The 27484-nt window shown below is 43.2% G+C and overlaps 2 protein-coding genes across 5 annotated transcripts; one reads left to right on the top strand and one right to left on the bottom strand.

Annotated features, from left to right (window-relative positions):
• Window positions 1-2693: 2693 nt before the first annotated feature.
• snx1a (sorting nexin 1a) lies at window positions 2694-17268 on the bottom strand. 4 transcript variants are annotated; one of them, XM_036534806.1, is made up of 16 exons: window positions 17128-17268; window positions 16079-16250; window positions 13821-14088; window positions 11284-11420; window positions 10796-10862; window positions 10011-10054; window positions 9644-9785; window positions 8986-9064; window positions 8524-8599; window positions 8093-8206; window positions 7460-7553; window positions 6887-7092; window positions 5939-6082; window positions 5476-5556; window positions 5299-5370; window positions 2694-4955 (listed from the first exon to the last, which is right to left on the bottom strand). In XM_036534806.1, the coding sequence occupies exons 2-16, from the start codon at window positions 16193-16195 to the stop codon at window positions 4905-4907; spliced, it is 1692 nt and encodes a 563-aa protein (XP_036390699.1). In that variant the 5' UTR covers window positions 16196-16250; window positions 17128-17268; the 3' UTR covers window positions 2694-4904. The 4 variants fall into 4 exon arrangements, with proteins under 4 accessions (XP_036390699.1, XP_036390700.1, XP_036390702.1 ...); XM_036534807.1 differs by lacking the exon at window positions 17128-17268 and adding an exon at window positions 16814-16876; XM_036534809.1 differs by lacking the exon at window positions 17128-17268 and adding an exon at window positions 16832-16850.
• sv2 (synaptic vesicle glycoprotein 2) lies at window positions 16905-27414 on the top strand. The gene is made up of 13 exons (XM_036534810.1): window positions 16905-17153; window positions 18264-18353; window positions 19430-19591; window positions 20708-20870; window positions 21015-21136; window positions 22939-23096; window positions 24018-24098; window positions 25196-25285; window positions 25692-25780; window positions 26226-26362; window positions 26568-26663; window positions 26785-26944; window positions 27062-27414. The coding sequence occupies exons 1-13, from the start codon at window positions 17069-17071 to the stop codon at window positions 27243-27245; spliced, it is 1617 nt and encodes a 538-aa protein (XP_036390703.1). The 5' UTR covers window positions 16905-17068; the 3' UTR covers window positions 27246-27414.
• The last annotated feature ends 70 nt before the right edge of the window (window positions 27415-27484 follow it).

The following is a 27484-nucleotide window of genomic DNA, read 5'->3' as shown; positions in this document are numbered from 1 at the left end:
TGCTTGTTTGTTAGTTTTTTAAACATACAGAAGATTGTGAGGCGAATTATGTATAAAAATCAGGCATACCAAGTCCCACACCTATCCCCCAGCAAATTCATAAGGAGATCAAAAAATCTAACAGGACATCTTAAAGGGGGAAATTTTCATCAAACTGGACATAAATATCCAGTGTTGGGAAGACCATATCAGCAAAGTTTATGAAATTGATATGAATGTTTTTTTTTTGTTTTTTTTTTCAGAGAGAGATTTTCAAAAATCTCAAATGGAATCTGACCTGGTAGCCAAAATCCAAGACATCTTGGACGTCTCTGCTGCAACACAAGATCCCATTAGTATCTGCCTATCTCTGTTATAATATCTTGAATGGCATGAGTTATTTTTATTAAAGTGGCAGAATAATAATAGGAGGGAAATGGAAAAATCACAGGAAGAAAAAAAAAATCCACCTACAATCACCGCTGATGCTCAGCCTCTGAATTATTGTATGTTATGTTACAAATCATCACAAGCTCTTACTGTGGTTTTAAACACTTAGCCTCATACCCCTTTGCACTCATTTAATACACAACAAGTGCGTTGTGTCCCAATCGTCTGCACCGCTGAAAGTCACGGCATCAGCAAAGCGGTAGACCATGTGCTTTGCCTGACAGGAAACTGGCTTCTATTCTTGCGGTGGATACGGCACGTGCGGGGGCCGAGTCATCACCCCCCCGCCGCGGCGGCTGCGATCACGCAGACACAATTATGCTGGAGCCTCCCGCAGTTGCGTGCAAATTATATATGTGGGAGAGGTATATCTGAGAGTTTTACGTCGTGGGGCATGTGGATTTACCTGTCTCTGTGTGTAGTATGTGTTAGCATTATATTTGGAATGATAAAGCCCTTAAGCTGTGTATTATTGCTTTGCATATTGCTTTGCACTTACACGTTGATCCAGGCACATATTTGTTGTCTTGTCTCAGCAACATGGTAAGACCTGACACTTGTGTCCTGTTTGTGCTGCTGTGTAAGTCACTCTGGATAAGAGCATCTGCTAAATGACTATAAATCTAATGTAATCCCTGCACAGGGCCAGAGTCTGCTGCAAACCAGTGTCAGAAAGCACATGTTTACAACATGGAACTGCATCCTCAGTCCAACACCATGGCAAACCCATGAAGCCTCAGCTTTGCATACAGAGGTTCTTCACTAATAAATGTAACATTAAATAAAGCACTGCGCATTGAATACAGACACAAGGCCAGTAATGCTCTGATTTATTTCTCAGATATTTCTTACCTCACTGATAACTTGTGATGGGAAAAGGAGACTGCCACGCACTACCTTTCACAAGACACTGCATGGTGAAGCTCTGTGATTAGGTAAAACTACAGAGAGCAACTGAGGAATGAACTCCTTCCTGTACTCATGGTCAATCTCCTACTTTTGCTTAGAGTGATCAGTGGTAAGCGAAAATGAGAGAAGTGTGACCCCAGATTTTTCTCGTCACAAATGCAGAGTCTCACAATATGAGCAGTTCACTTTCTGTAGTATTCATCTTTATATTAATCATAAACACTCCAGACAGCACCAGAAATATAAGCACAGATCATTATAAGCCCATATGGTTTCAAATCCATTTGTGACATCAAGATATTCTATGAAGTGTTCCTGTTGAAACGAATAATGCTTGTGCTATTTACCATACAGCACCACATGTATACACACCCCTCATTTTCATACATTCCTGACAGTGAAACTGTGAAAACCCAACCAATCAATCTTCTGATTGTGCAACAGCCAGCTCTTTTAAACAGCATACCATCAAGTCCTGTTTAGACTTGAAGGCTCCCTAGCAAAAGCATGGCAGGGTGTTCGTTTAGGCTTGTCACAGTGGTACTTTTCCACCAGAGTTGAAAGCCACTCAGAACTGCAAAACCCAGGGGAAGCATAACTTAACCTTTTTGTATATACCAAATTGTGAAATACCATTAGGAAATGCCATTCATATGGAAAGCAAAAAAGACAAGACAAAAAAAAAGCTCAGTAAGTAGAAAAAGTTGTTGCTGATCAAGGTCAAGATGGTGCAAAAAAACAGATGGTAGCACACATTCAGATAAAATTTGGGAATTCCTATGACTGGCAGGAGGTGAAAGACTGACAAGAGGAGAAACAATACTTGGTTCCTCAAAACAGGCTTGAACCCTGAAAGCAGGAAGGCTTAGAATTCTGGTTCCCTCTTGACCACAAAGCCCTGGGGGCAGGGAGTGTGTGTGTGTGTGTGTGTTGGGGGGGAAGGAAGGGGAAATGGTGAGGAAGGAGCCCTTAACAGGCCATCTACTGACACTTTGAGGGATTGGTGATAACTGTTGCCCGTGCCTGTAGAGAAAATATATTATGAATAAAATCAAATACTGCACAAATGAATAGATTAAAGCGCTTTACTTCTTAATGGAAAAAGTGACTGAACCGAACTGTCAGGGCGTACTGACTACAGGTTTCTTGGTCTCAATCCATGAAATTTCATCACAACTTTCAACGCTGTGAACTTCACGTCACTAGACTGAAAAAGCAGCAGGTCGGCATACTGGAAGCATTAGTAATTCAAGAATGAGATTTAATCTCCTAACATTGAAATAAATAACCACAACATGAATGAAGCCACTCCAGGTTTTTATTAACCAACTTTATTTTCAATAATTTATGGCAGTTAAAGCAAACTATCTCATGACTGAGCTAACATAAGAGGCATATTACAAACATCCCCAGAGTAAACATAAAATGTATGTTCTCTGCAGCGTGGCCATTACTGATAAGGTGTTAAAGAAAAATAAACCTTCTCAACAGGGTGAGAGGGATGTGGAGGAACAGATATTATATGGTTTGAGTTGCAGCAAATTAGCACAAGAAAAAAGAGACACTGACACCTAACCTTAATTCACATATTAGTTAAGTAACAAAGGAATTGACCTGTTCTGACCTCCTCAATTAACAGACCTGCATTTCTTTGTCATACATTTCTTTCTCAAAACAATGTAGAAATACATGGCATCTTAGATGTGTACAGAGACCTATGGTACATAAAATAACACTCTTCCAAGTATGGCCTAAAACAAAACAAAACAAAAAAAAAAAAAAAGCATGGAAAGTTGGTACAAGCCAAGAGAACAAACAAGGCTAGTTCTTTATCAAGTCTGGATTCAAGTTATGCTGGCTGTAGTAGGTCAAGCTGTAACCAAAAGACCCAGCACTTCTTAATAACGACCACTAGCCATGAACTGTTATGAGAATCACCGGCTTTGGTGTTGTTGTTCTGCGTTTAGCTAGTGAGACGGATTCATGGGTGACACGCCAAACAGGCTCGTGTGAACAGAGAATGGGTACGAAAAGAGCTGAGCACTGGCACAGCAAGACCATTCACCTGCAACCTGCCTTTACACCACTACAATTCAAATTACCAATTAAACATGTGCAAAAACATAACATGGATGCTTCTTAATATGGACGCCATTCTGCCATTCCGTTGGTGTGAGCACATAAGGTTTATGTGTTCCGTACTGTTGTGGAAGTGCATTCGCTTCTTGGAATTTCAGAAAGCAAGTGTGTGGATAATGGGGAAGACTCCACCACAAAGTCAACAAAGCTGATGTCCCTGCAAGGCATTGTGGGAACAATGTGCTGACGTCATACCCTCGGGGTGTGCACTGAAAATGCCTGTGAAGATTTGCTCAATAGTCCCATTATCAAGTGCAACATATCATATTTCTCCTCAGTGCATTTAATATGCCACCTTCAAAAGAACCATGCATTTTTTTTCTGCTGCTTTGACCACTCAAACAAACTACATTGACACTTAGTGGTTAATCCTAAACTACAGAATACTGGATATTCAAACCAAGTTAGTCTGCAAGGTCCAGAAATGGTTTGTGTCACTGAGACGTTTCACCTTTGATCTCCAATATTACAGTGTACAGAGAGGTCCTTCCAAATGCTCTACAAGATTGACATCAAAGAAACTGTACCTTTTATTTTTTTTTTTGTGAATCATCACTGAAGACAAAAAAAAAAAAGTTTCAGTTAATGTATACGCAATACATTAGTTACAGGACAAATTACAAACTGTTTCAGTAACTGGAGACGGAATTACTCTTCAGAAACAATAGCTTTGTGAAAGAACAGCACGGCTTGCTGGTTGGAGGACTTACTTTCAGCTGCCAATAACAGGAGTGGGCTACTTCATCAGCTAATCACACGCGGTCTTTCCATCCTCTAAGATTACTGGCAGTAACCCACCGTACCCTTGCCACTAACCCACACTCGCTGCAAACCCTGGGTGTAAAATCTGCAAACTACAGTGTGGAAGAAGAGTGGGTGTAAACTTCTGTCATACCACTAGGGGGCGTGCACATTGGGAGAGGGCCGTCTACTGTAAACAAATAGCAATGCTGAACTGTGCAATTTTCCTCCTTGATATCTCAACCTATCAAAACCACTACGGCTGCACAAGCACCAATACAATTAGTGGTACAATTACTATGGATTTTCTGATGGGGCACAGCCTCCCACCCCATCCCACCCTGCCCCACCTCATAGATCCTCCCCTGCCCCTAATATAGAATACATTTCCATACATAAAAAAAGACACCCTGCCACCAAGCGGTCATATCTGTCAGAGATAAAGTTGTTTTTTTTGTTTTGTCATTAAGAAAATATATGTGGAAGTTAAATGAAAAATATACAATTATCAATACAATAGTTAAGATGATGAGCTATAGGTTTATGATGAATTAAAAAAAGATGGATTAGATTGTATTCTCTTTCTCTTTGCAGAGTATCTCGGGTTCTCTTCTTGGTTTATAGGCGAGAGGTAAAGTGTATAAAAAGGCAGCCTTTTCTCTCTCTCTCCGAGTTCGTGCTCGTCATCACGCGATTGCTTTTGCTTCAGGTAGGAATGCTTCCCAGTATTTTATGAGCTATGAATAAGAGAAAAAGGAACTCGATGAGGTATATGTAACACTTGGCAACGTACAGTGTGAATTTCTACTGTTGTTCCTCTTGAAGGGAAATACCAAAATATCAGGCACAAAGCTTCAACAAGACAGCTCATAATCTTAAAGAATAGCATCAGTTTACACTAGATATAACATGCATAAACACTGAGACACACACACACACACACACACAAGATATATATATATATATATATATACACACACACACACACTTTTGTAAGTCGCTTTAGATAAAAGCGTCTGCTAAATAAATAAATGTAAATGTAAACATTATATTATATATATATATATATAAATTTCATACCTGTTGCTGTGAACGTAGAAGAGACTCCAGGTATTTGACTATCTGGTTTTTGAAATCTCTGGCCTTCTCTCTCTGCGGAACAAAACCAACAGTTTTAAGGTTGATCTCCCATGTGCTCTCTGCCCAGCCTGTCTGTAAAGACGAGCGCGTGCTTTAATTAGACCTAAGGGATGTTACCTCAAAGCGGAGCACCTCCTTGCGAACAGTCGCAGAGATCCTCTCAAAGTCTCTTTCATACTGAGTGACTTTGCCCTCCCACTACAGGGGCGAGAAGAACAGAAATGTAGGGCGTTAAGATGACTGGAGACTCTGAGGAAGTAGCACGCAAACCACCATTACGCGCTGACAAACGCTGGCACTTCTAATGAGCTGCGCAGTACTATGCAAGCCGCTTTTATACATGTGTCCAATTAACCTTTTGCCCAGCACATGCTTAAAAAAAAAAAAAAAAAAAGAGGTTAGGGGGTTGCATGTGATTATTTTTTTTTACAGTGCAAACTAGACAACAGTCTTGCTTTGTCTGCCTCCTGTTTTACATGTAGTCCCTGGAGTATCAGCTGAGGCTATTTTTGTGCTGTGTACATCCGCAGCGCTCAGGGCTGTGCTGCGTGTCGCTGTGGCCTGGTGTGTGGTGCAGCACCTCTGTGATCTCCTCCTTGGCCTGCTGAAGTTTGTCAGGCTTGTTGGCCCACAGCAGCTTGGCCTCATTCTCACGTTTCTTCTGCAGGGTGTTCTGAGCGTCCTGCCAGCGCTGCCAAGTTTTCATGCGCTGGTCGAAGCAGCTCTGTGGGTAAACACACACGCAGACGCAGACACAGACACAGACACACACACACACACCCACACAGACACAGACACAAAAATAAGAGATCCCTCCATGTTATTGGCCATTCAACAGCACACTCCACTGCTATTCAGACCATGGAAAACTACTATCTGATGCTTCAGAAAAAAAGATTATACTGGATGATTATGAATTACATAACATCTAAGATAGCAGAGCATTTAAAATATGGACATTACATTACTTTCATTTAGCAGATGCTCTTTTCTAAAGGGACTTAAATAGGTTACATCTTTTTTTTTTTTTTTAACATGTTATCCATTTATACAGCAGAATATTTACGTACATTGAATATTTAAGTACCTTGCCCAGGGGTACAGCAGCAGTGCCCCAGCAGGTAACTGAACCAGCAACCTTTTGGTTATCAGCCCTGCTCATTACCACTATGTTATACTGCCACCCCCAGGATAACAGTCCTACACACACACACACACACACACACACACACACACACACACACGTGAAGTATGTGTAAATATGAGTGCACTGATTTCTCATGGATTTGGATGCACTATAATGTGCTGTGAGAGTGGACTATGCACTGAGTGAGCATATGCGTTGTCACATCCTTTGATAGGGGATGCACTGGGAGTGTGAATGGAAGGCGATACCCTATGAGAGTGAATCTGCTGGGAGAGTGGATGTACTGTGTAATGTCCTGATAGCGGAGCTGTGCTGGGAGAATGGATGATTGTGAGTATGGACTGCACCGAGACAGTGGATGCGTCGTGGGAGGCTCCCTACCCGCACAGCCCCCAGCAGGCGGATGTAGTCCGCCAGCAGCTCGGCGAAGATGAAGAAGTCGCTGCCGGCCTGCTCCTGGTGCAGCTGCTCGATCTTGTCCTCCACCTCGGCCAGCTGAGACAGCGCGCGGGACAGGGCTGTGTTGTCCTCCGAGCTGCCCAGCATCGCCACGCTCTTCGCAAACACCGCCGTGTTGGCCGAGAGCTCTGCCACGGGGGGGGAAAGAGACGGAAATGCAGGCTGATGTCACACGTCTTCCGGGCCACGATCACTGAACGTCTCAACTGGCCCGGCACAGGGTCCAGAGAGCTGTTATGACCAGTGAAAGATGCAGTGCCGAGGATCGTGGCACAGTGAATACCCAACATTCATCCAACACTGCGGACACTATGGGACTAACTACGTCACAAAATTGACACAGAATGGGTAACAGGTAAACGGCTTTGATCAGGAGAGGTCACTCAGATTTAGTCCATACAAGAAGCTACAGACACATCTACATGGTGTATCAAAGTCATTCCACACATTACGCTGGCACCGTTTCCATTTGAATGCAGGGGCTTCATATCTCACCCTTCCTGTGGTTGACGAGGGAATCCACCACAGCATGGAGTTTTCTGAGCTGCTGGTCCTCAACCTCCACCTCCTGGAGCTTCTCCTCAAACCACTGCAACAGACAGGAGGGCACATTTTTAGAGGACAACAGAGGGAGAAGTAGACCTGGCTTCTTCCGCTGCAAAGCTACCTTTATCATCTTCACTAAACCTGGCATTATCTGCAGAAATGCTTCATTCACACTGTCATTCACATCATTTTTCTGCAGCTTATAAACCGCCACCCTGTGAGGGTGAAGTGACAGGTAAAAGCAAGTTAAAAGAAACTAAAAATGCCATGGCAATCTTCTTTCATTTTACAGATTTCAACAGTCTGTTCATTCAACTAAAAGCAACAAGTTCCCTGAACAACTTTTTTTCTGTCAGTGAGCCAGCTCAAGAAAAGTCAGCATAAAATGGGTTATTACTTCTATTTTGTGTGAAAACTTTTTTTTTTTTTTTCCTTGTTCTCACCAGTGGTAAAAAAAAACTTGAGACACCTGACTGACCTAGGACTGTTCCCATGTCACTCATTTCCTAAAGAAACGAGGGACATCTTAAAGAAGCTCATTCTGTACTTGCTGCCTTACTAACGCCTTATAATGACACTTACAATGTCTGACTCATTCATCTTGATGGTCATCTTGTTGACTGCATCTGTGGCCTTGTTTATCATCTTCAGGAAGCCAGCTCCACTCAGCGTCTGCGTGCTCACCGCTCTGGGCAACTGACACACACAAACACGCACAGACGCACCGGTTTTAAAAATAGTAGGAAGCACCAGCAGCAGCAGCAGGAAGCTGTAGCCCACACCTATGTCATACGAGATTCTACCTCTTGTTTCAGTGAAACCAAGTCATTGACAACACAAGCAAAATGCTGCACCTGCAATGCGATACATTAAAATGGGACAACTGAAACATTAGTACAGTTTATACAATGTGCAAGTCACCAGATCCCTCGAACCTGTGGTATTTGGTCGATAATAGCCTCATTTTAAAGAAAGGGTAAGCCGAGTAGCCCTCAGAACAAAGGACCCCCTACCTCGTCTTTTTCCAAGAACTCGCGGACATCTGGGTCTTGTAACAGGGACGGATGACAGACCACTCTCTGGAGATACCTGCGAGAACAAGGCACTCAGTCCATACTGGCAAAGGAAAGCTTTCAGAGGCAAAGTCAACCACTACAAAGTCATGCCCACTGCCTGGGAGACAACTTTTTGGAGGCACACGCTGGCCCATCTGACCAGCTTTAATGCCTTACATTTCCAATTGTAGCAGAGTGCTTAAGGAGTTGGCCTTGTAAACCAGGTCATGGGTTCAAATCCCAGATTGGCATTTAATTAAATCGCTGCAAATAATTGAACTGCTTTAAATGTCATGCTGCCTCAACTGATAAGCTGTCCAAGCTGCCTCGGATAAGGGCATTTTCTAAGCAAACGGGATGTTTAAAAAGGTAGCACGACCTCTGGCAGCGCTCAAACACAAACTAGTGCTGAAAACTCACCTTTCCAGGGCCGCTCTCCTCCTCTCCACAAACTCTGCAGAAGAGGGGTCCTCTTTGCCCACTTTCACTTTGGTCATCCCTGTTGAACCACAACACAGGGGGGTTTATATACAGAGAAAAAGGGTTAAGAGCCAGGGCTGTTCCCCAGAATGACAAGATCGAAACAACAACTCTACATTATCAGACTTGGGGAACCTCAATGGGCCAACATGACTGACAGACAGGGCTTTTTTCAGACTGATCAGACGTCCTAGGTTTCAGTCTCCGATGTGCGATTACTGTGCAAGACTGAAATTCGAGCCAAATAAGCACTCTGAGAGCGTAACAGCCAAATGTCTTACAAAATCAAGATGAGAGCAGTAAAAATAAGCTACATGTCGCAGCAGGACTAAACTGAATAACAACTGACCAGAAAAATCTAATGTTGACCAAGACAAAATAAATCACCAAAACAGTAACCTGGGCAATACCACAATTGATCTACTGCTCAAAGGGCATTTATTGTTGTCTTTACGTGTTACTTAGCCCCTTAATAAATTAAAAGTAAATTGTGGTGTCATGACCTCTGATGTGTAGGACATATAGTTCTAGTTTCACCCTTAGGCTATCAGGGTTTGAGGTCTGGCCGAAACACTGTGACCCAGATGCTGCTCCTTACCCACAATGCTCTTCTCTGGCGGTGGGGGCACGATGTATCCATTCTGTGAGTGCTTCTCAGAGAGCTTCTCATACAGTCCCAGGAAATCGCTGAACCTCCTCCTCACTGTAAACGTCTTATTTCTAAACATTGGCAACGTGGTCTGAAACAGAATGCCAGTGACAAGGAAACTCATCAGGTCAAACCAATCAGATCGCATTTCTAAGGCACTCACGGTAACACAGGCAGACCTGTCAGGACAGAAACCATTCATGTGTACAAGAAAAAACCATGTGTATAACTGTAAATTATTCATTATTCAATAAGTTCACAATCACCAGTTGGACTTGGGTACATGTTTCAATGCTTTATAAATGCAGAGACATACCTGTGTGGAAACTTTGTAGGCCATATAAGCATTCATGCCATCCCCTATGCACAGAGAAATATCTGTTACTACAGGCAATTTTCAAAGAGCAAAACACTCAAACACAACAATAAATATCTACCCAGAGAAAGAGATGACGAGTTTACATTTCTGACTTTCAATACGGCCATGACACAGCTGCCTGCACAGAAGAGTTATAAGCATTCTCCTCTGTCCTTAAAGGTTCAAGCGGAGTTCCAGAGCTGAATTATGGAAAACTCCGCTGGAAGGAAAGAGTAGGGAAAAGGCCAGCTGGACGAGGCATTCATCCGAGCACAGCAGAAAAGAGCCGGTCGGACAGTAAATGATGGGGGCAGTTCCATTTCAGTGGCATCTCTACCTCCGACCGCAGTGAGGGCGGAAAACAGGAAATTAAAAACAACTGCCGGTGAGTAGGAGGGAGACAATGAATCAGATACAGGTGTGATCCGATTGGCTGGGATGATACGGCCAGTTATTGTTTTGCAAAGCCAGGCATTATCAGGGCCCCGCATTCTGAAGCAGACTTGGCCTTGGTACTCAGCTGCAATCATTTCTTTTGAGTGGACAGCCAGCTCATCATCTGGATACAAAGATGCTAATTAATATGATTAAATATTTATTGCTACATGCCACTGAGGTGACAGTACATGACTGGGGACAACAGGACAAATGTTTTCATGAGGAGGGGTTTGTCCTCCACATTTTTTTGCAATGGTACAACTGACTGTTAGTTTTGGCTCTTGAATGAGAAGCGGAACACTTACCAACTTTTTCAGGGTTAGTAACAGCAATGTTCAACTCGAACTTGTCCTCGCTCTCCTCCTCTTCCAGCTGTGTCACATCAAAACAGTCGTTACTGAACAATGACAAAGACGCTGGCTCTTCCAGAACTATGCTTCCTTCCTCAATTCAAGGCACCTGCTCAAAATCGCACATGTACTGACCAGGCAATCCTGTTTTTCTTCCTTTACACTAAAACTTAAAAACACACGTATGCACCAAATTTATGCCTGACGGTGTACATAGATAAGTCAGTGGACTATCTTTGCACTACCCTGTAAACCTGTAAACATTAATTTATATTACATTTACATTTATTCATGTGGCAAAAAAAACAAAAACCATAAGGACTCAACAACAGAGTCAAAGATAGTGTGTTTCTGCTGCATGCTCGAGTGACCCCCCACCCCCCCTCCCCCCGCCCAGAGGGGGGACTCCCCACGAAGGTGTGGCACCCTGCTGAAAGCCTCACCTCCTCCAGAGACTTGGGCTGCGTTTTCGAGGTGCTGGGCGCGACGGCGGCAGACGGGACGGACGCAGGAGGCTTGGCCGATTCCTTCTTCTTCCTGTCGTTTGCAGGGCTATCCAGGGACAGCTCCACAGTGGCCTCTGAGAAGACGAGACATGGAGCATAGCACAAGATCCACAGTGCAAGCGGTTCTGACCCAGCATGTGGTAAAGACAGAACCATCATCCTGCCAGCACAGCCACTGCGAGAATAGAGTAACGCAGAGTTCCACTGAGCGTATCACACCTACAATTGACAAGGAATTACTATACCTATGAAACCAACTACTAACAAAACCTAATTATGCCAGGTGCTGAACTACTGTAGACAACACAATGAAAACCATTCTAAATATATGCACATAATATAACATATAGTGTGTATATAATAGTATGTTATCTATGTATTGTATAGAGATCAACTGTGTCACGTCTTTCAATTCAGTACTGACTACTGCACTTAAATACACAACATGGTTCAACGGATATCTTAAGAGCCACATTTCCTGTCTTATCTAGTAAGATTTAACCACGTTAAATTCCTGAGCTCAAAATTAAGGCGGCAAGGATTTGATTAAGGACAAGGTCTCTAATGCAATAAGCTGGACAGCTGAAATATTCACTGATTCAGTGGTCTTATTTACCTGACTAGGTCTCTGATTTATTGAATTTGTATCTGTTAACATTTTTGAACAACTGACCAGCTGGTTTATTTAAAGCAAGATGCCTTCATTTAGGACAGAAAAAAAAAAAAGCTTTAGCTCAAGATTTTAAAATTCACAGGTGGGGAAAGAGGTCCTGAGAAATGTATGTGTTGCCCTTTAAAACACAATTTCTCTAAGTTTAGCAGAGTCAGGGAAAGCAGCCAAACATGCTGTAGTCAGATGTCCATTTATAGGATACGCAAACAAAAAAAAAAAAATATTATATTTCACATTTGAAAGGATTTTTACACAGCAATATCCTGGTGTCCAAACAAAGACGCAAAATCCACTCCATCAGCACAATTAATAGGAGGTCAGACTCCCGGATTAGGCACTATTAGCCCCGAGTCTCAGTGTCAGTGGAGGGCATTTCAAGGCCTGGCTTCCCGTTCCTGTGCGGCAAAGGCACACAGCTGAAACAGCCGTTTCCTTATCAACCAGCACTCCTCACATGACTAGAGCTGCATCCTATCTACTGCGTCAGGAAGCATAGGAAGGATACACAGGGGCTGAATCTGTAGAAATCTAGACCTTTTTTTTTTTATAATTATTTGTTAACCTAAACAAACCACTCAGGATATATGCACTGTGCAAGTCACTCTGGGTAAGGGTGCCTGCTAAACAGCAATAATGTAACCTAATGAATCTTTGCCAGGGTTGAAAATTAAACTGCATGATGGCGTTCCAGTGATTAATTCCAATTACACTGGCGACCCCAGGGTCAGAGAGGTGTTAGGACCTGAGTAATCAACTTCCTTCACTGTGTGGCTTGCGTTAGGCTGTACAGTGCTGGGGAAAAACCAAGATTTCGCATCGAAATCGGTCTGTAAGCACAGGTGGGGCTTTTTGGGGAAGCTATACTAGCAATCCCCGAATCACCAAATGTGCACCAAACCAGTCTTGAGGAACGCACCTGTAGAAAACATGGTATATTGATTAAAGTTTGTCTGAGAGAAATGTGGGCGAATGTGTCCACTCAAGGCAAGTATTAACACTCACAGCTCTAGCTGTGTCTGCATACACATGTACCTCAGACTTTCCAGTGGGAAGGCCACTGTTTTAAAGCTTGCCGTTCAATGTCCATACAACGGGCATGTGTCCAACCTGCCTGTTCCAACATGTAGCGTTACTTGTTCACCAACGCGTACAAGGGGAACTAGCAGGTCAAAGCGATCATCAAGAGTTGTGATTTTTTTTTTTGTGTGTGTGGGGGGGTGCGGGGGTTGGCTTCCTCAATTAAGCTCTCATAGTAACTAACTGATACCTCCCACCTACAGTGGAGATGAGAGCCTATTATCTGCATCCAGTGATTTATGCTCAGTGGAGTACCGAAAAGGTCTATATTGGATAAGCAAACAATAAACTGGCTCTAAGCCAATCAGGGCACAGAGTGGGGGGGAATGGGGGGGTGAAAGAGGTGTGAAGTTGTGATGGCTGGAAGAAGCCGCTCATGCCAAAGCCTGCAGGTGGTGGGGTTCTCAGGAAATGACAGAGCTGTCGAAAAATGGGAAGTGTGCAAGTGATAAACTTGTTTGGTGGGAGTTTTGTAACCTTCATTTCAGGGAACACAAAGGGTGTTTTTTTTTTTTTAAACAGCGTAACAGCCAAAGAAACGCAACCGTTTTCTGCCTATAAAGTAACTTCTTCATCCCTCGGGGGACTCTTCTAAGAGTGCGTTTGAGGTAACCTCCCTACGTGTACAATTCAGCAGTACCCTCCCAATACCCTCCAAAAACTACACAAAATGGGGCTGATTTTCTTAAAGCTGTCTGGGCACTTGAGAGTGAAAGTGACATACCTGCAAATATATCTTGCTCTTCATCGTCTGAATGTATGCCATTTGTCTTGGAATTAGTATGGGTGTTAGTGACCGTGTTGCTGGAGGTGACGGCAGAGGTGGTAACAGACTCTTCAGTGAAGATATCAGCTGGCGGCTCGCTGAAGAGGTCGGCCGGCGGTTCGTTGAAGATATCAGCAGGAGGCTCATTGAAGATATCAGCCTGTGGTTCGCTGACAGCCTCAGTTGGTGGAATAAGTGACTCTTTCTCAGTTTCCACTGGAATGCTCTGCAGAAATCGAGAAAAAAAACACTGAATAATAACACAAGCAAAAAAAACCCTTTCTACCCTTTCTTCTTTGCTGGTGAAGGTCTACATGGCTTTGGTGACCCACTACTGATGAGTTTTTTCTTCCTCTTTCATTCTCTATGCATGCCTTTTTAAAAATGTAGGACAAATTGCTTCTTTTTTTAGATTGCGGAGCTGGACATCAGGGGGAGACACAGTGTTATACACATACATAAGTACACACTCTCAATGTCCTTCAGCGCTCTCTCTCCTTCTCTCTCTCAGGCCGAAACTTCTGAGAGTAAAAATCCAACAGAAAGTCTGCAACTGATGTGGGTGGAACTGAGCACCAAACTGAATGAGCATTTCATTCCAGCTCAATCACTGGGCAGCAAAAACGCTACAAAAACACCACACTAACACGACTTAGGACTGTATTCCACTGGAACCTCGTGAGTCTAATAAACTTTTCGGATGAGGTTATGCCTTATGAATTTCTGTCTGATTTGCTCACTTCGCTGCTCTGCTGGTCTCTGGCTCCTCCGCAGTGCCTTGATGACTCACAGCTCAGCGGCTATGGTTCCCTCCTTCCTCCCGGATTAGGACTAAACCTCTTACATTATCAGGCTCCCTGCCTACCAGGAAAACCCAGCCCCACTTTAGTATTTCACAATGTGTCATATTAGCTGTTTTGCCTAATATTGAAGAAACCTTTCTGTTCCCGGACCTTTGAAAAACATCCCTTACAAAATTCAACATGTGGCCCGCAAACTTTTCACTGATAACCATTCATGGTTTAAATAAACGATCGGAGCTGTTCGACGTGCTATAATCGAAGAAACAGGTCACTTCTCCAGCCTATTTCTAAATACTTCTAAAATGAAAACGTTCATTTGACTAGCTGCAACCGGTTTACAGATCAATACAGAAACAGTCAACAGGGCGGCAAAGCCAGAGCTGGTGGGGTTAACGGCGTTCACAGCCTGAAGAGAGGGCGACCCGTGGGGTCAAAGTCGGACACCAGCCCCCGAAAAAATGGCAATAAATAAATAGCTGTAGATCATTTCACCGAATGCGGTTGAATTAGCAGTCTTTAACGTGTCCCCAGATACACACGACTGTACATCTAGCCACCCAGCTAGCATTGTTTGATAACTATATGCGCGACAGTAAAAGATAAGCTACTCTCTTTGCGAAAATATTCTGGCTAATGACCACATTTCCAACTTCGTCCCTTTCTAAAGTCGGGGTAAACGGTAACAGTTGCTAGCGCAACAAACGGCTTCATAGAGGTAGCGTGCTAGCTGGCCACCCTTCAATAGGTACTGTGGAAAAACACCATATTTTCGGGCAGCTAGTTCTGATTTACGAATATTATGCGACCAGCCAGTAGCTACAAAATATTTTCCTTTAATGCTCTTCCGTTGTCTTGCTGGCTATCTACTCAGCTAGCTGGGTGGCTACCTGGAAATATTCAGCTAAGTTAAGTGGCTAGCTGGTTGGGGCATAACCCTGTCGGTGCGTTTCGGTGGCTAGCCACTGTGATAAATGCATTAGAAATGTCATTCCTTTGGCAAGACTATTTCTCATTACTGTGACAAATGCATTACAAATACATTAACCCAGATGGTTAGCAAGCGAGAAAAAATAAGTAGCTAAGATAAATAATTACAATGCCTGGCTACGCGGAACTTCCCTGTTGTAAGCTTGCTATCTATCAACTCGTGAAAGCACGGTGCCTGGGACTACATTTTAGCCAGAGGAAAAGACAACTATCGTGTCTCAGATGGGACTTGAAGCGAAAATCCAGCCGCTTTCAGACGCCTCGCTTTAAAAAAATGCAGCCAACAAGACAGTTTGGCTAGCTAACGTTAGCTGTCTAGCTGGGTGGGCACAGGCAGCAGAACTTTTCGCCGACACTGGGGGTACTCCACTTTAGCAGTGGGGATCCCAGTGCATGCAGAAGCATTGAAACTACCCCCTTACTCACTTTGCCGGTGAAGATATCCTCTCCTTCGTCGCTGTCTCCATCCCCTGCCTCGGGGTCGGGCTCCTGATCCTCGGATTCGGGGAAGGGAGGGGGACTACGCTCCGAACTGGCCGCCATCTTTACTCAATGTAACTGGCTGGAGACTGCAGCATCGTAAAACTTATTGTAGGCGCTGATCAGGGGGAAAAAAAAAACTTGAAGTGGAAACAAAAAGTACAACGACATCTGCTGGTGACAGTGACGCATACTTTTTGCATGCTACAACATAGAAGTGGGGCGACGTAAGCTTTGCCCGCTGGTTACATGTTATTGTAACAAATAAAGATGCATACTGTAGCATCAGGTAAACAAAATACATCCCAAATTACAATTAAGCTACCTTATGTGATTTCTTTTATCATTGTAACAATTTGCATGTATTACAAGACTGTTCTATGATAAATATAGTACCTTGGCACCTTTCAAAAACGCATTTACAAATACCCATTACAACTGGTGTCCTTTCTTTTGTAGCTACAACAGTAGAGATACATAGTATTAATAACCAGTTTATGTTAAAATGATGTCGAGTAGCTAGCTATATGCACGTGATGCCAGCCGCATTGTTGACAGTAGCGGGAACGTTTCACAGTTTACTCGCAGAATAACTATCACTCTTTGAAGTTATATCAATGTCCAATGCAACAAAATTTATTATGTTTCAACATCCATCGTTGAAAAATTACTTGCACGCACAGCCACTTAGCGAAATACCACATTCATCAAATGCGATTCCCTTTCCTGGTCCATCAATACTGAAATGAAATTACGGAAGTAAGTAAAGCGCGTCATCCGGTTGCTTTGCTTTTAGCGTCCTCTGTGCAGTCAGCTGGTTTAGCTAAATTCCGCATAAATGCTAAAAACAAATAGCCGTCGTTTGTGCATGGCAGAACTCCATGAGGCTTAACAAAAAAGCGACCTAGCTGGCTTAGCCTCACGTTGCGAAAATCGATGTCTAGGCGTATTTTAGAAGAAGGGCTCGGCGATTCAGTCCAAGAGCCGCTACTCACCACTTGTGTGGACTCCGACACAGAAGGTACAAATTGTTGGCATTTGCAGGGGTTCTTGTCTAGCAATATTGGAACAGAGAAACGTATTACCCTGCTCAAACCTGGAACACACAGACCAGGTTTCTTGTATGTTTCAGAAGATAACCGCTACGTGAATGATTAATGATATTTGTTGAGCTGCTTTACGGTAATTGCAACAATATTTTCGACAATTGTAGCATCACGGTGATAGCCGCAGAAAATATTCCCTGTCTGCCCAAAATCGAAAACATGAAATACATATTTGTTTGAATCAGGATTGGTACACAGATAGAGTTCTATCTCGACATAGCTTGACTTGTTGTGGTTAACATTATAAGCAAAATATCCAATTTTCGAGGTTTTAGGATATTCGCTATTCGATATTTGCCAATTTAACGTGCCAAGTCATGTTTTTTTGCCTATTGGTCCCCTAGCTGAAGTGTTTCGTGCGATATTCTACAGGCCGTTGTGTGAATAGAGAAAACGACAGCGCGAGATCCCGTTGATGTATTACAGTATTTCGTGGAAAGAGCTGTCAGCAAGGCAATCCAAGAAATTAATTGTAATCTTAAGAGACACGTAATGACCGACGAGTAATGTCTTAAACGATGATATTAGTTCTAAAATGTTCTCTTTTATTCAAGTAGCAAATTGATCAAATTATCTGATCACATTTTCTTACTTAGTCACGCAAATGCTTTGAAAGTGAATTGAGTTTTATTTCTATTTAAAACATAATGTCATTATCATACATTGAATGTGATATGCCTTTATTGTTAGCATTTAAAAGGTTACGTTTTTAAAAGGTAAGATTTTTACCCATTCGGAAATTATGTAGTCCAAGAATTTATGCAGATTCTCTCTCTCTCTCTCTCTCTCTCTCTCTCTCTCTCTCTCTCTATATATATATATATATATATATATATATATATTACTGTTATATTGCGGTTAACCAAAACGACTCTAATTTACATATTTGGATATGTTGATTGAGCTAAAATATATTCTGTGGATATATTACCAATATATTGTTTTGTGTGGATAAAGTTAATTCAGAAGAAGACGGTTATTATAACAGCTGATTTTCACTCTTAATATGCCATGCTTACTTACAGGTGAGGTTGTTTTTGAGCGGACACAAGCATATACTGGTGAAAAGAATGAACAAATAAAATCGTCTTATGAAGAGGCAGTTGAAGAAGCAGGTATGGCAACTCTATATTACCCAGAATATTTTAGACATGATTTTGTTTAGGAGTCAACCATATGTTGTGACCGAGAGGCAATTCTGTCTGGACACCTGTTTCATAACTGTTTTAAAATCCCTGGTTTGGAGAGAATATTTTAACATTATCTACACTATATGGACAAAAGTATTTGGCCACACCTGTTTTTCAGGGTTTGGGCTAGGCCCCTTATCTCCAGTGAAGGGCAATCTTAATGCTTCAGCATACCAAGACATTTTGGACAATGCTATGCTTCCAACTTTGTGGCAACAGTTTGGGGAAGGCCCTTTTCTATTCCAACATGACTGTGCCCCAGTGCACAAAGCAAGGACTATAAACACATGGTTTGATGAGTTCGGTGTGGAAGAACTTGACTGGCCCGCACAGAGCCCTGACCTCAACCCCATCCAGCACCTTTGGGATGAACTGGAGATTGCGAGCCAGGCCTTCTCGTCCAACATCAGTGCCTGACCTCATAAATGCTCTGCAGAATGAATGTGCTCAAATTCCCACAGAAACACTCCAAAATCTTGTGGAAAGCCTTCCAAGAAGAGTGGAAGCTGTTATAGCTGCAAAAGGGGGACCAACTCCTTATTAAAGTATATGTATTTGAATACAATGTCATTACAGTCCCATTACAGTAATGGTGAGGCGTCCAAATACTTTTGTCTATATAGTGTACCACTGGATCACTTATTTGGATTGTATTATGTGTTTGTTAGCATTGTTGTTTGTTTTGCATAGTTGCTGTATGAAGTAGTGGTCAGTGATTTTTTTTAACATGTTGATATACTTCAGCATAGGCTGTTTGTTGGTCTGTTTTCAGCCCTTAAGTAAATTAAGAAAACAGTTCCTTGTCAGCTCAGGAGTCTGTGAATATTTCTATCATTTATCTTATATGAGTCCATACACTTCTATTGAAACCGCTTTTGAAGTATTTGTACAAACTGTTCATAGTAAATCTGAGTTTGTGGCACAATCAGAGATTTCTCTGCGAATATATTACTGTAGTCTCTGCTTAAACTTTGCGTTCCACGTACACCCCTCTTCTCAAGGTTTTGGTTGTTTCCATGGCCTTCTGTTGGTGGTCTGTGGCTGGGCCAATGCCAGCGATGCAGTGGAGATCCTGTGTGTGTCCTTCCTGTTGCCTACGGCTCGGTGCGATCTGCAGCTCAGCTCTGCTGACATGGGGCTGCTTACTGCCAGCATTTTCCTAGGTATGCACCAGAGTAGCATGTGTTGTTACGCATTCCGGTCTCCTTCCCTTAACCCTCGCATGTGCACTTTGCCTGATGCTGTCCCGGTCCCAGGAAGACAGAATCCTTACCACTAATTGAATTCTTTAGCTCTTCTTCCCAGTGCAGTTTTGTTTATCTGCATTGTACCTATGAAAGGAAAAACAAAAACCATTGATCGTAAAAAAACAAAATCCTACAGATCCCATCATGCACAGAATCAATCATCTGAACATCTCTTGCAGATTTTATGATCTGTGTCTTCTTTAACTTGAAGAAAGCCTAGACGTGTCTCTGCCTGTCGGCTTTCAGACCTCTCTGACCCAGTCGGTGATGACAGCTGGGGTCGTGGTTAGCATGTGGGGGTGAAACATTAGCACTGTAGAGATTTCACTCTGTTGTTGAAATGAACGCACAATTAGAAGGTCAATACACTGTACCATGGTTAAAAAGAAACTGCAGCCGCATCACTTTCACTTCTTACTTTCCTTTAAATACAGCAATTTATCCCCAGCTGCTCTTTTGCCAAGCACGGGGAATGCTACCCCTTCGGTTGGTGATTGCTGCACATCTACTTTCTGTTCATGTTCTTGTCTTACTGTTGCTTCAATTACATGTTAACATTTTAAATGTTAACATGTAATTGAAGCAACATTATGAAGTAAGATGATCACAGCTGAGTTTTGAAAGATTTCAAAGGCTTGACATAATATTATTAGTTGAAACTGGATTGTACTCTGTGCGGTGGTGGTTTGTGGAAAGAGTTAGCGTGACGATTCCAGAAACCCATAAATACATTGAAAAAATCTGTAAAGCAGCACAAAATACTCCTGACTAAACGGAAAAGACCATGTGTCCTGAAAGTCACCCTAGACTAATGGCACGTGGTTGATCTCTTGGGATGTACTTCCATTGTTCAATAGGATGAATTTACAATTTAGCCACATAAATATAAGTGGATATTTTGCTGTTGTTGTACAGTAGATTCTCAGGACAGCACCAAAGCACTTGGGAAATGGATCTGCCTTATCACTGACTTTCAGGAATGTGCTTGCCCTGTTTGACTGACTGCACGCTAATCAGGCCTCTGCTGTACAGGAATGATGATTGGCGGGTACGTGTGGGGTTACCTTGCTGACAGGAAGGGGCGACGAAAAGTCTTGGTGGTCTCCCTGACAGTGAACGGCCTGTTTGGGGCGCTAGCGAGCCTTGCACCCGGATTTGGCCTCTTCCTGCTGCTGAGGTTCATCAGCGGTTTGGGGTAAGCTGCCACCTTGTCCTCTCCTTGCAGTCAGAAACTTTAAAAAAAGCACAGCACTTAATGGATGTCAGCTTTTGCATCCTCCACACCCCTGCGTTAGCGCGTTGTGTTTGAGTGACAGGTGTCTCCTCTTGTCTGCCCCAGGGTAGGCGGCTCCATCCCTGTCATCTTCTCCTACTTCTCAGAGTTCCAGCCATGTGCCAGGAGAGGTGCCATGATCAGTGCTCTGGCCACATTCTGGATGGCTGGAAATATCCTAGCTGCGGGTATGTGACTGAATGGCTTGTCATGACATTAGATGAGCAAACTCCTGATCATTTTTAAAATTTTAAGTTTTAAATTATGTTTTATTACTTAACTTGTTGATGTTGTTTCAATCCATACCCATCTCTGAATGGACGATAGCTTCTTTTGCCTAATTTCCTGAAAAATTGCTGCTCTTACCAAGAATCCACATCACCATTACGTGGGGGAAAAATAAGAATGGCTTCATATATAGTGCTCTGAGTGCTTCCCCCCCCCTCTCATTCCATTGCCTCGCTTTCGGTGGATGGTGTCCAGCGTGCTTTCATGCTTTCAGACGGAAACAAACAGAGGCAGCGATGTGAAAGTGCTGTGTCACAGTGAGGTGGGGTGGGGGTGGGTGGGGGGGGGGGGGGGGGGGGGGGGGGGGGGAGACAGAGAGAGAGAGGAGAGAGGGAGAGGCAGAGTCACACCATTGTCTAGCACACAGCTAACTCCCCCCCCCCCCCCCCAAATCTAGTAGCATCTGCTCCAAGGACTGGGCAGCACGGGGTTGAATATTGGATGTTTGGTATGCCGTGGCACTTTGGCAATCAGACTCAGGGTAATGAGCACGCCATCGATTCACTCCGATGCAAACTCCAAAACACCCAATCCCCCCCCCCCCCCCACCCCCAAACACCCCCCCCCCCCCCCAAATTTCCTCCCCCGACCTCAACCCCCCATCTCCACTGCAGCATTAAACGGCGATGGACGTCAGCAGTGTCAGCAGAAGGGCAGATCCAACGAGGGCTCTTCGCTTGTGGGCGCTCTGTTAAAATGCATGGCATCTGCTCCCTGTGTGACGCTGCCCCGGCCGAATAATGCTGCCTTTGTGAATTCCTTCTCGGAGTATCACATGAAAGAATAGACCGCCACACCATGTATTACACAACACATAACACATTTGTTACACAAGGTCTGATTCGTGCAGACATTGCAGAGAAGTTTTTTTTTTTAACTGTGCACAAATAATAAACTCTTATACAACATGGCATATTTAGTCTAGCGCAAAGAGACATTTGTATCATTCAGCTCTGAAAAGCTCTGAAAATCTTTTCATTATTAGAGTACATGGAAGCATTGTATTTGCCCTCCAAACAAAATCAATAGACAAGCATTTCCCAGTGAATTAATGTAGGCGTAGAGTATACTTCCCTGATGGCTATGTGCTGCACTACAGAATAGCCCCTTAACTAATGATGGAATCCTAATTCATAGGAACTATGGCTAATGACCCATCAGTTTTTTCAATGTCTTTTTTTTTGGTCAGAATGTTAAGCCTCTCTCATAGCCTGACTAAGACCCCCGAGGGGGGGCTAAGGGTGGAGTTATCAGACTATGGAATGCTGCGCTGTGAGCTTTTTTCGACAGCATTTTTCATCATCAGCGCAGTCCCTGGTTTTTTCCATCCATTACCAAATCATCTAATGTGTGAAGTTGTGAGAAGATGGCTGAGGGAAGTTGTAGAGTCTATAAATCTGTCCAAATGTGTGTAGGATGGCAGAGGATATGCACACTCTCCTGCTCCACTCTCTATCTGAGCAGGCGATCTGCAGCAGTTTGAAGGTGAAACTAGAAATGACAGAGTTGGGCAGAATCTACTGTGACGTCAGGTTCCAGAGGTCTGGTCTTGGAATGGCGCCGGAAAAACAGAAACCTGTTGGATTCCTGCCCAAGTTCTTGGCTGTTGTTCCTAGCTTGTAGTGATTGGTCCTGTGGCCCCAAGCGGAGAAGCAGCTGTTAATGCGAACCATGTAACTGTTACTGTCCTGTCTGCATGCAGGATTGGCCTGGCTGGTAATTCCTACCACCCGGTTCCAGCTCGGTTCCCTGGACATCCAGAGCTGGAGGCTGTTTGTGGTTCTCTGCTCTGTCCCCAGCCTCTCCTCGGCCCTCATCTTCTGCCTGGCCATGCCAGAGAGCCCCAGATTCCTCATGGAGGTATTACTACTTCATTTTTATTTGCTATGCAGTATAATTACTCTTTAATGAAAGAGGTTGTTATCTGCCTATTTCAATAACCTGCCAGATAATGTAGCCCATGACATGAGACATGGCAGAGTATAACTGTGAATCTAAGAATTGAATGTGGAAAATATCTGTGTGGAAACACAAAACTCTTATAATTCTTCATTTAGTTGCTGTGCTATTACACAACCCAGCAGACTGGCACAGGATGAACAGAGATGGAATGCTAAATTGGTATAGATCAGCCTCAGGGGCTTACAAGAGAGGAATTAATCACTGTCGTCTGGCAGTGGTGCTACTCTTAAACCCTGTGAATAGAGAGGGCTAATTCACTCTTTCTGTTCTTGCCTTATTTTTTAAAAAAATTCCTGTTCAAAGAACCTTTGTGGCATTATACTGTTAGACATTAGAGTGATCTGGGTGCTCCTTTTATGTAGGTGGGTGAAGTACTTAGCGGGCAAATTTCCAGGCTTACTCTTAAATGTTAGGTGTTATTGGTTTCAAGAGTGAAGTTAATAAGAAGCCAGGGCAATTATATGACAACTTATCCTGGCCCATGAATCCAGCTCTAAAGGCAAACTGTCGGGATCTGTCAGTGTATCTGTGCTTCTCCTTAAAAGACATGACAGTCAGATCCTATGAACTGCAATTTCCCTTATTGCATGTTTTGAAAACGTTTGCTGGTAGTGCAGTCATGTTAAGTACACCTAGACTGACTTAAGATTCATAGTCTGTTTTCCTGAAATTGCACCTGCCAGCTATATTCAGTCAGCTGGGAGAGTTTCAGATAGTCCTGATTTTTGTGCTGATAAGCCACTTTCTTAAAATGTCTCGGATGTTTAATAAGCAAACAAGGGGGTTTCAGCTTCTGCTCTATCTGGGTTTTGTCCATAGGCTGGACAGGAATTAGAGGCGCTGAAAGTGTTCAGGAAGATGTTTGCACTCAACCAGAGAGGCATTTCCAGGTCTTTTCCAGTAAGTAGAATAAGCCGTTCTTTTTTCTCGTCCTCTTATTGGTCGAAGGTGTCCTTGTTGTTCAACAGCCAAATCCTGAGCATAAGCAAACCACAGCTTGTGTCCTTGGACATGTTTACCTATCAGTCTGACCACGCGGGTCCATTGTGAAACATAAAAACGATTAGTGCACTGTTGCTCATCTTTATCTTGTGCAGTTCTCTGATAGCTCTATTAAATGGCCTTCACGTATCTTATGATTTTCGATCACGCATAGCCCTAGACTAAGATGAAGAAGACTTCCTTGACCAATGTTCCTGTAGATGGAAAATTCCGCCTTGTCTGAGATACTGTGTCGAGCACATTCTTTTAACTTACCCAGTCATGCTCAATGCAGCCACCAGAACAATGCTACACAGAAATGTGACAGATGAGTGGTATTGAACTAGTTGAGAAAATTGAGATGGTCTAAGTGTTAAAAATACTAAAGCCACAATTCTTTTGGGATGAGACATGAACCAGCGCGGTTGAATTAAAAATATTTATTTCATGCAGTTGCTCTGAATTTTAATGATCAATCACTAGACACAGAAATGGATATAGCACTGTAATTCCAAATGTAATAGCAACTAATTTTCAAGAACTTGATGACATCTATAGTATTTGCTCTAAATCATTCCTTACACATTAACATTTATATGCATGCATTTATTATAATGTAAAAATCCATTTTTCTCTTTGGATGCTGCATACAACTTACACCTGCTGGTCCCCTCTAGTGGTGGGTTCAGGTACTACAACAGTTGCCTAACCTTTTCAGGAATTTGCATTCTAGTGGAAAGTTCCGAAGATGGGAATAGTATTTCCAATGCATAGCAGTTTTAGCCATTCCTGGTTTTTAGTGCTGTATGTGCTATTCCATCTCCGAGTTGTCATCTTGAATACGCTAGCTCAAGTGGTACTTTTTGTGGTGTTGAATAAATACGATCCTCTAAAAGCCAGCACCAGAGGACATTAACAGGAAAGATGTTTCAGACATATTTGAAAATGTGCATGCCATACAATACTGTTTCTACCTCAAATGGGCATTGGAGCCTATGTGTTACACACCCTTTCAGATATTGGGACTTCGCACTTCTGGCTGTGAGAAGAAGGAAGAGGCAGTCAGGAGTTTGCAATCGCACCGCCTGGTGCACGCTATCAAAAAGGTACTGTGGAGAGTAAAACGCTTCTCTTCTTTTAATGGTGCATTAGCAAGCTAACCCAGTATTAGATTAGATTTCTGCATATGCAAAGTGATTTTTTTCTATTTGAAATGATGGTACTTGCTGTTTATTTTGTGTGTAGTATCGTTTCAGATTCTCCAATCTAGTGACTGTGATGTATGGTAGCATACTTGGCTTCCCTTGTCTAGTCAGATTGCACAAGTTAACTTGTGGAAGGGCTTGAATGGTGTTACGATCACACTCACTGGTCTGGGAGTTTTGTTAGTGTGGTTCATTCAACTTGAACAGATAGACTTCTGTTGTGCTAGAAGTCGCTCTGGATAAAAGCATCTGCTAAGTGAATATAATTTAATTTAAAGAGTAGAAACATGTCTCCCTTGCATTTCAGGGTCTGGACCCTATCCGACAACTTTTCACCAAGCCTCTGACCACAAGAAGTATCGTCCTCTTCATCATATTCTACTGCATATCATTCGGGTGAATATTTAGAGCTCATTTCAAGTCTGTGCTTTGAACTCAAAAGTTTGATGTGTTTTGCCCTTATTCAGGGCATCTTAAAATGCATAGGTAGATAAAGAAGCACAGTACAAGACTGTATACTCAATTCCTGTGACGTTACAAAGTTTATACAATCCAAACAGGCTACTGATTAGTTTAGCGAGAAGTTCTGGGACATAGTTTGAACGTCCAGTGTGTGAGGGTGCATCCATGCTTGTGCCAGACCAGAGGTGGGTTTTCAGAACATGACAGCTAATGGCATGTGAGTACTGCTCTAACAAAGCAGGTTTGTACACATTTACTAAGTGGCACATGTGTAATATTTTACAAATCTGAACCATGGAGTCATACTGCACTTCACTGACATGCCGACAGATACGCACAGCTGAGTGGTCACCCGTCGCTCTCTTCTGTCGGCGTGCAGGTATTATGGTCTGTGGATGTGGTTCCCAGAGCTCTTTAAAAGGACGGAGGATGGAGGATCCCCATGTGCCAACGTGTCCCGCCCCTCCAACCCCCAAGCCCCCGAGAACGAGAGCTGCTCCTCTGTCAAAACCGCAGGTGAGCGCTCGGCTCAGAGATTGCACACCTTTGCCTAAAGAGGCACGACCAAATGGCTGAAGTACAATCCCAAACATATTAGAACAGCCAAGGATTCTCTCACTGTGTACATACATTCAGTTCAGGTGTATGCCATAAAACCTGTTTCCAAGATTAACTGTTGATTCGTTGAGATTGTTAAGAGCCGTCCTCTTGTTTTTGGCAGTTTACATGGAGGGCTTTGTCACTGCTGCCTCCAACTTACCTGGAAATATCTTTACTATCCTGCTGATGGACATCGTCGGAGGAAAGATACTGCTTTGTGAGTGTCCTATATGAGAGAGATCTTAGACTTGATTTAACTTTAGAGTTATGACCACCTGAAACCAGGAAGCTTCACTGTTAGAGATGCAGACTAATGTGACTCTGTTTCTCTATCCCAGCATGCAGTCTGCTAGTGTCGGGTGTCAGTGTGTTCTTTATCTGGATGGTGAAGACTAAAGCACAGAGTCTGGTCATGTCCTGCGTGTTCAGTGCGGTCTCTGTTGCCTCCTGGAACGCCCTGGACGTGGTCAGCACTGAGCTCTACCCCACCCAGCTACGGTATTCACTACTCCTGTCCTAGTGCCTGTTGTGTGTAGGCGCATTGTTTATAGTAGATAACAATCCAAGTTGCTCACAGGTCACAGATTCATTTTGGAAATCTGTCTGGTCTTCCAGGTCCTCTGCTTTGGGGTTCTTCACCGGCGTGGGTAGAGTTGCAGCCATCATGGGTAATGTAGTCTTCGGTCAGCTGGTGGACTCTAACTGTGCTGTGCCAGTGCTGTTGGTATCTGTGCTGCTGTTCACCGGGGGTCTGGCTGCACTCCGACTGCCCCACACCAAGCGGACAGAGCTGACCTGAGACCAATGGGGACTTTTCCCTCTTTACACGTGGCCTTGTATGAAACCACAAGTTTGACCAAAGACTTAAAAACTGAAAGAATTTCAGCATGCTGCTGACGCTGGGATTTTTATGCGATCCTGACTGCTGTTTTGTAATGCAAATGCACTTCGCCCGGAAATCTATGCCTTCGCTCCTCATGTTATAATAAAAGTATTTTTGAATACTGCGCGAGTTGTTTTTGAAAGGCTGTTGTTCAG

This window comes from Megalops cyprinoides, chromosome 8 (assembly GCF_013368585.1).
Source record: "Megalops cyprinoides isolate fMegCyp1 chromosome 8, fMegCyp1.pri, whole genome shotgun sequence".
In the NCBI taxonomy this organism is placed as follows: domain Eukaryota; kingdom Metazoa; phylum Chordata; class Actinopteri; order Elopiformes; family Megalopidae; genus Megalops; species Megalops cyprinoides.
Note: the sequence above shows the minus strand (reverse complement) of the source record. Positions and strands in the feature narration are given on the sequence as shown.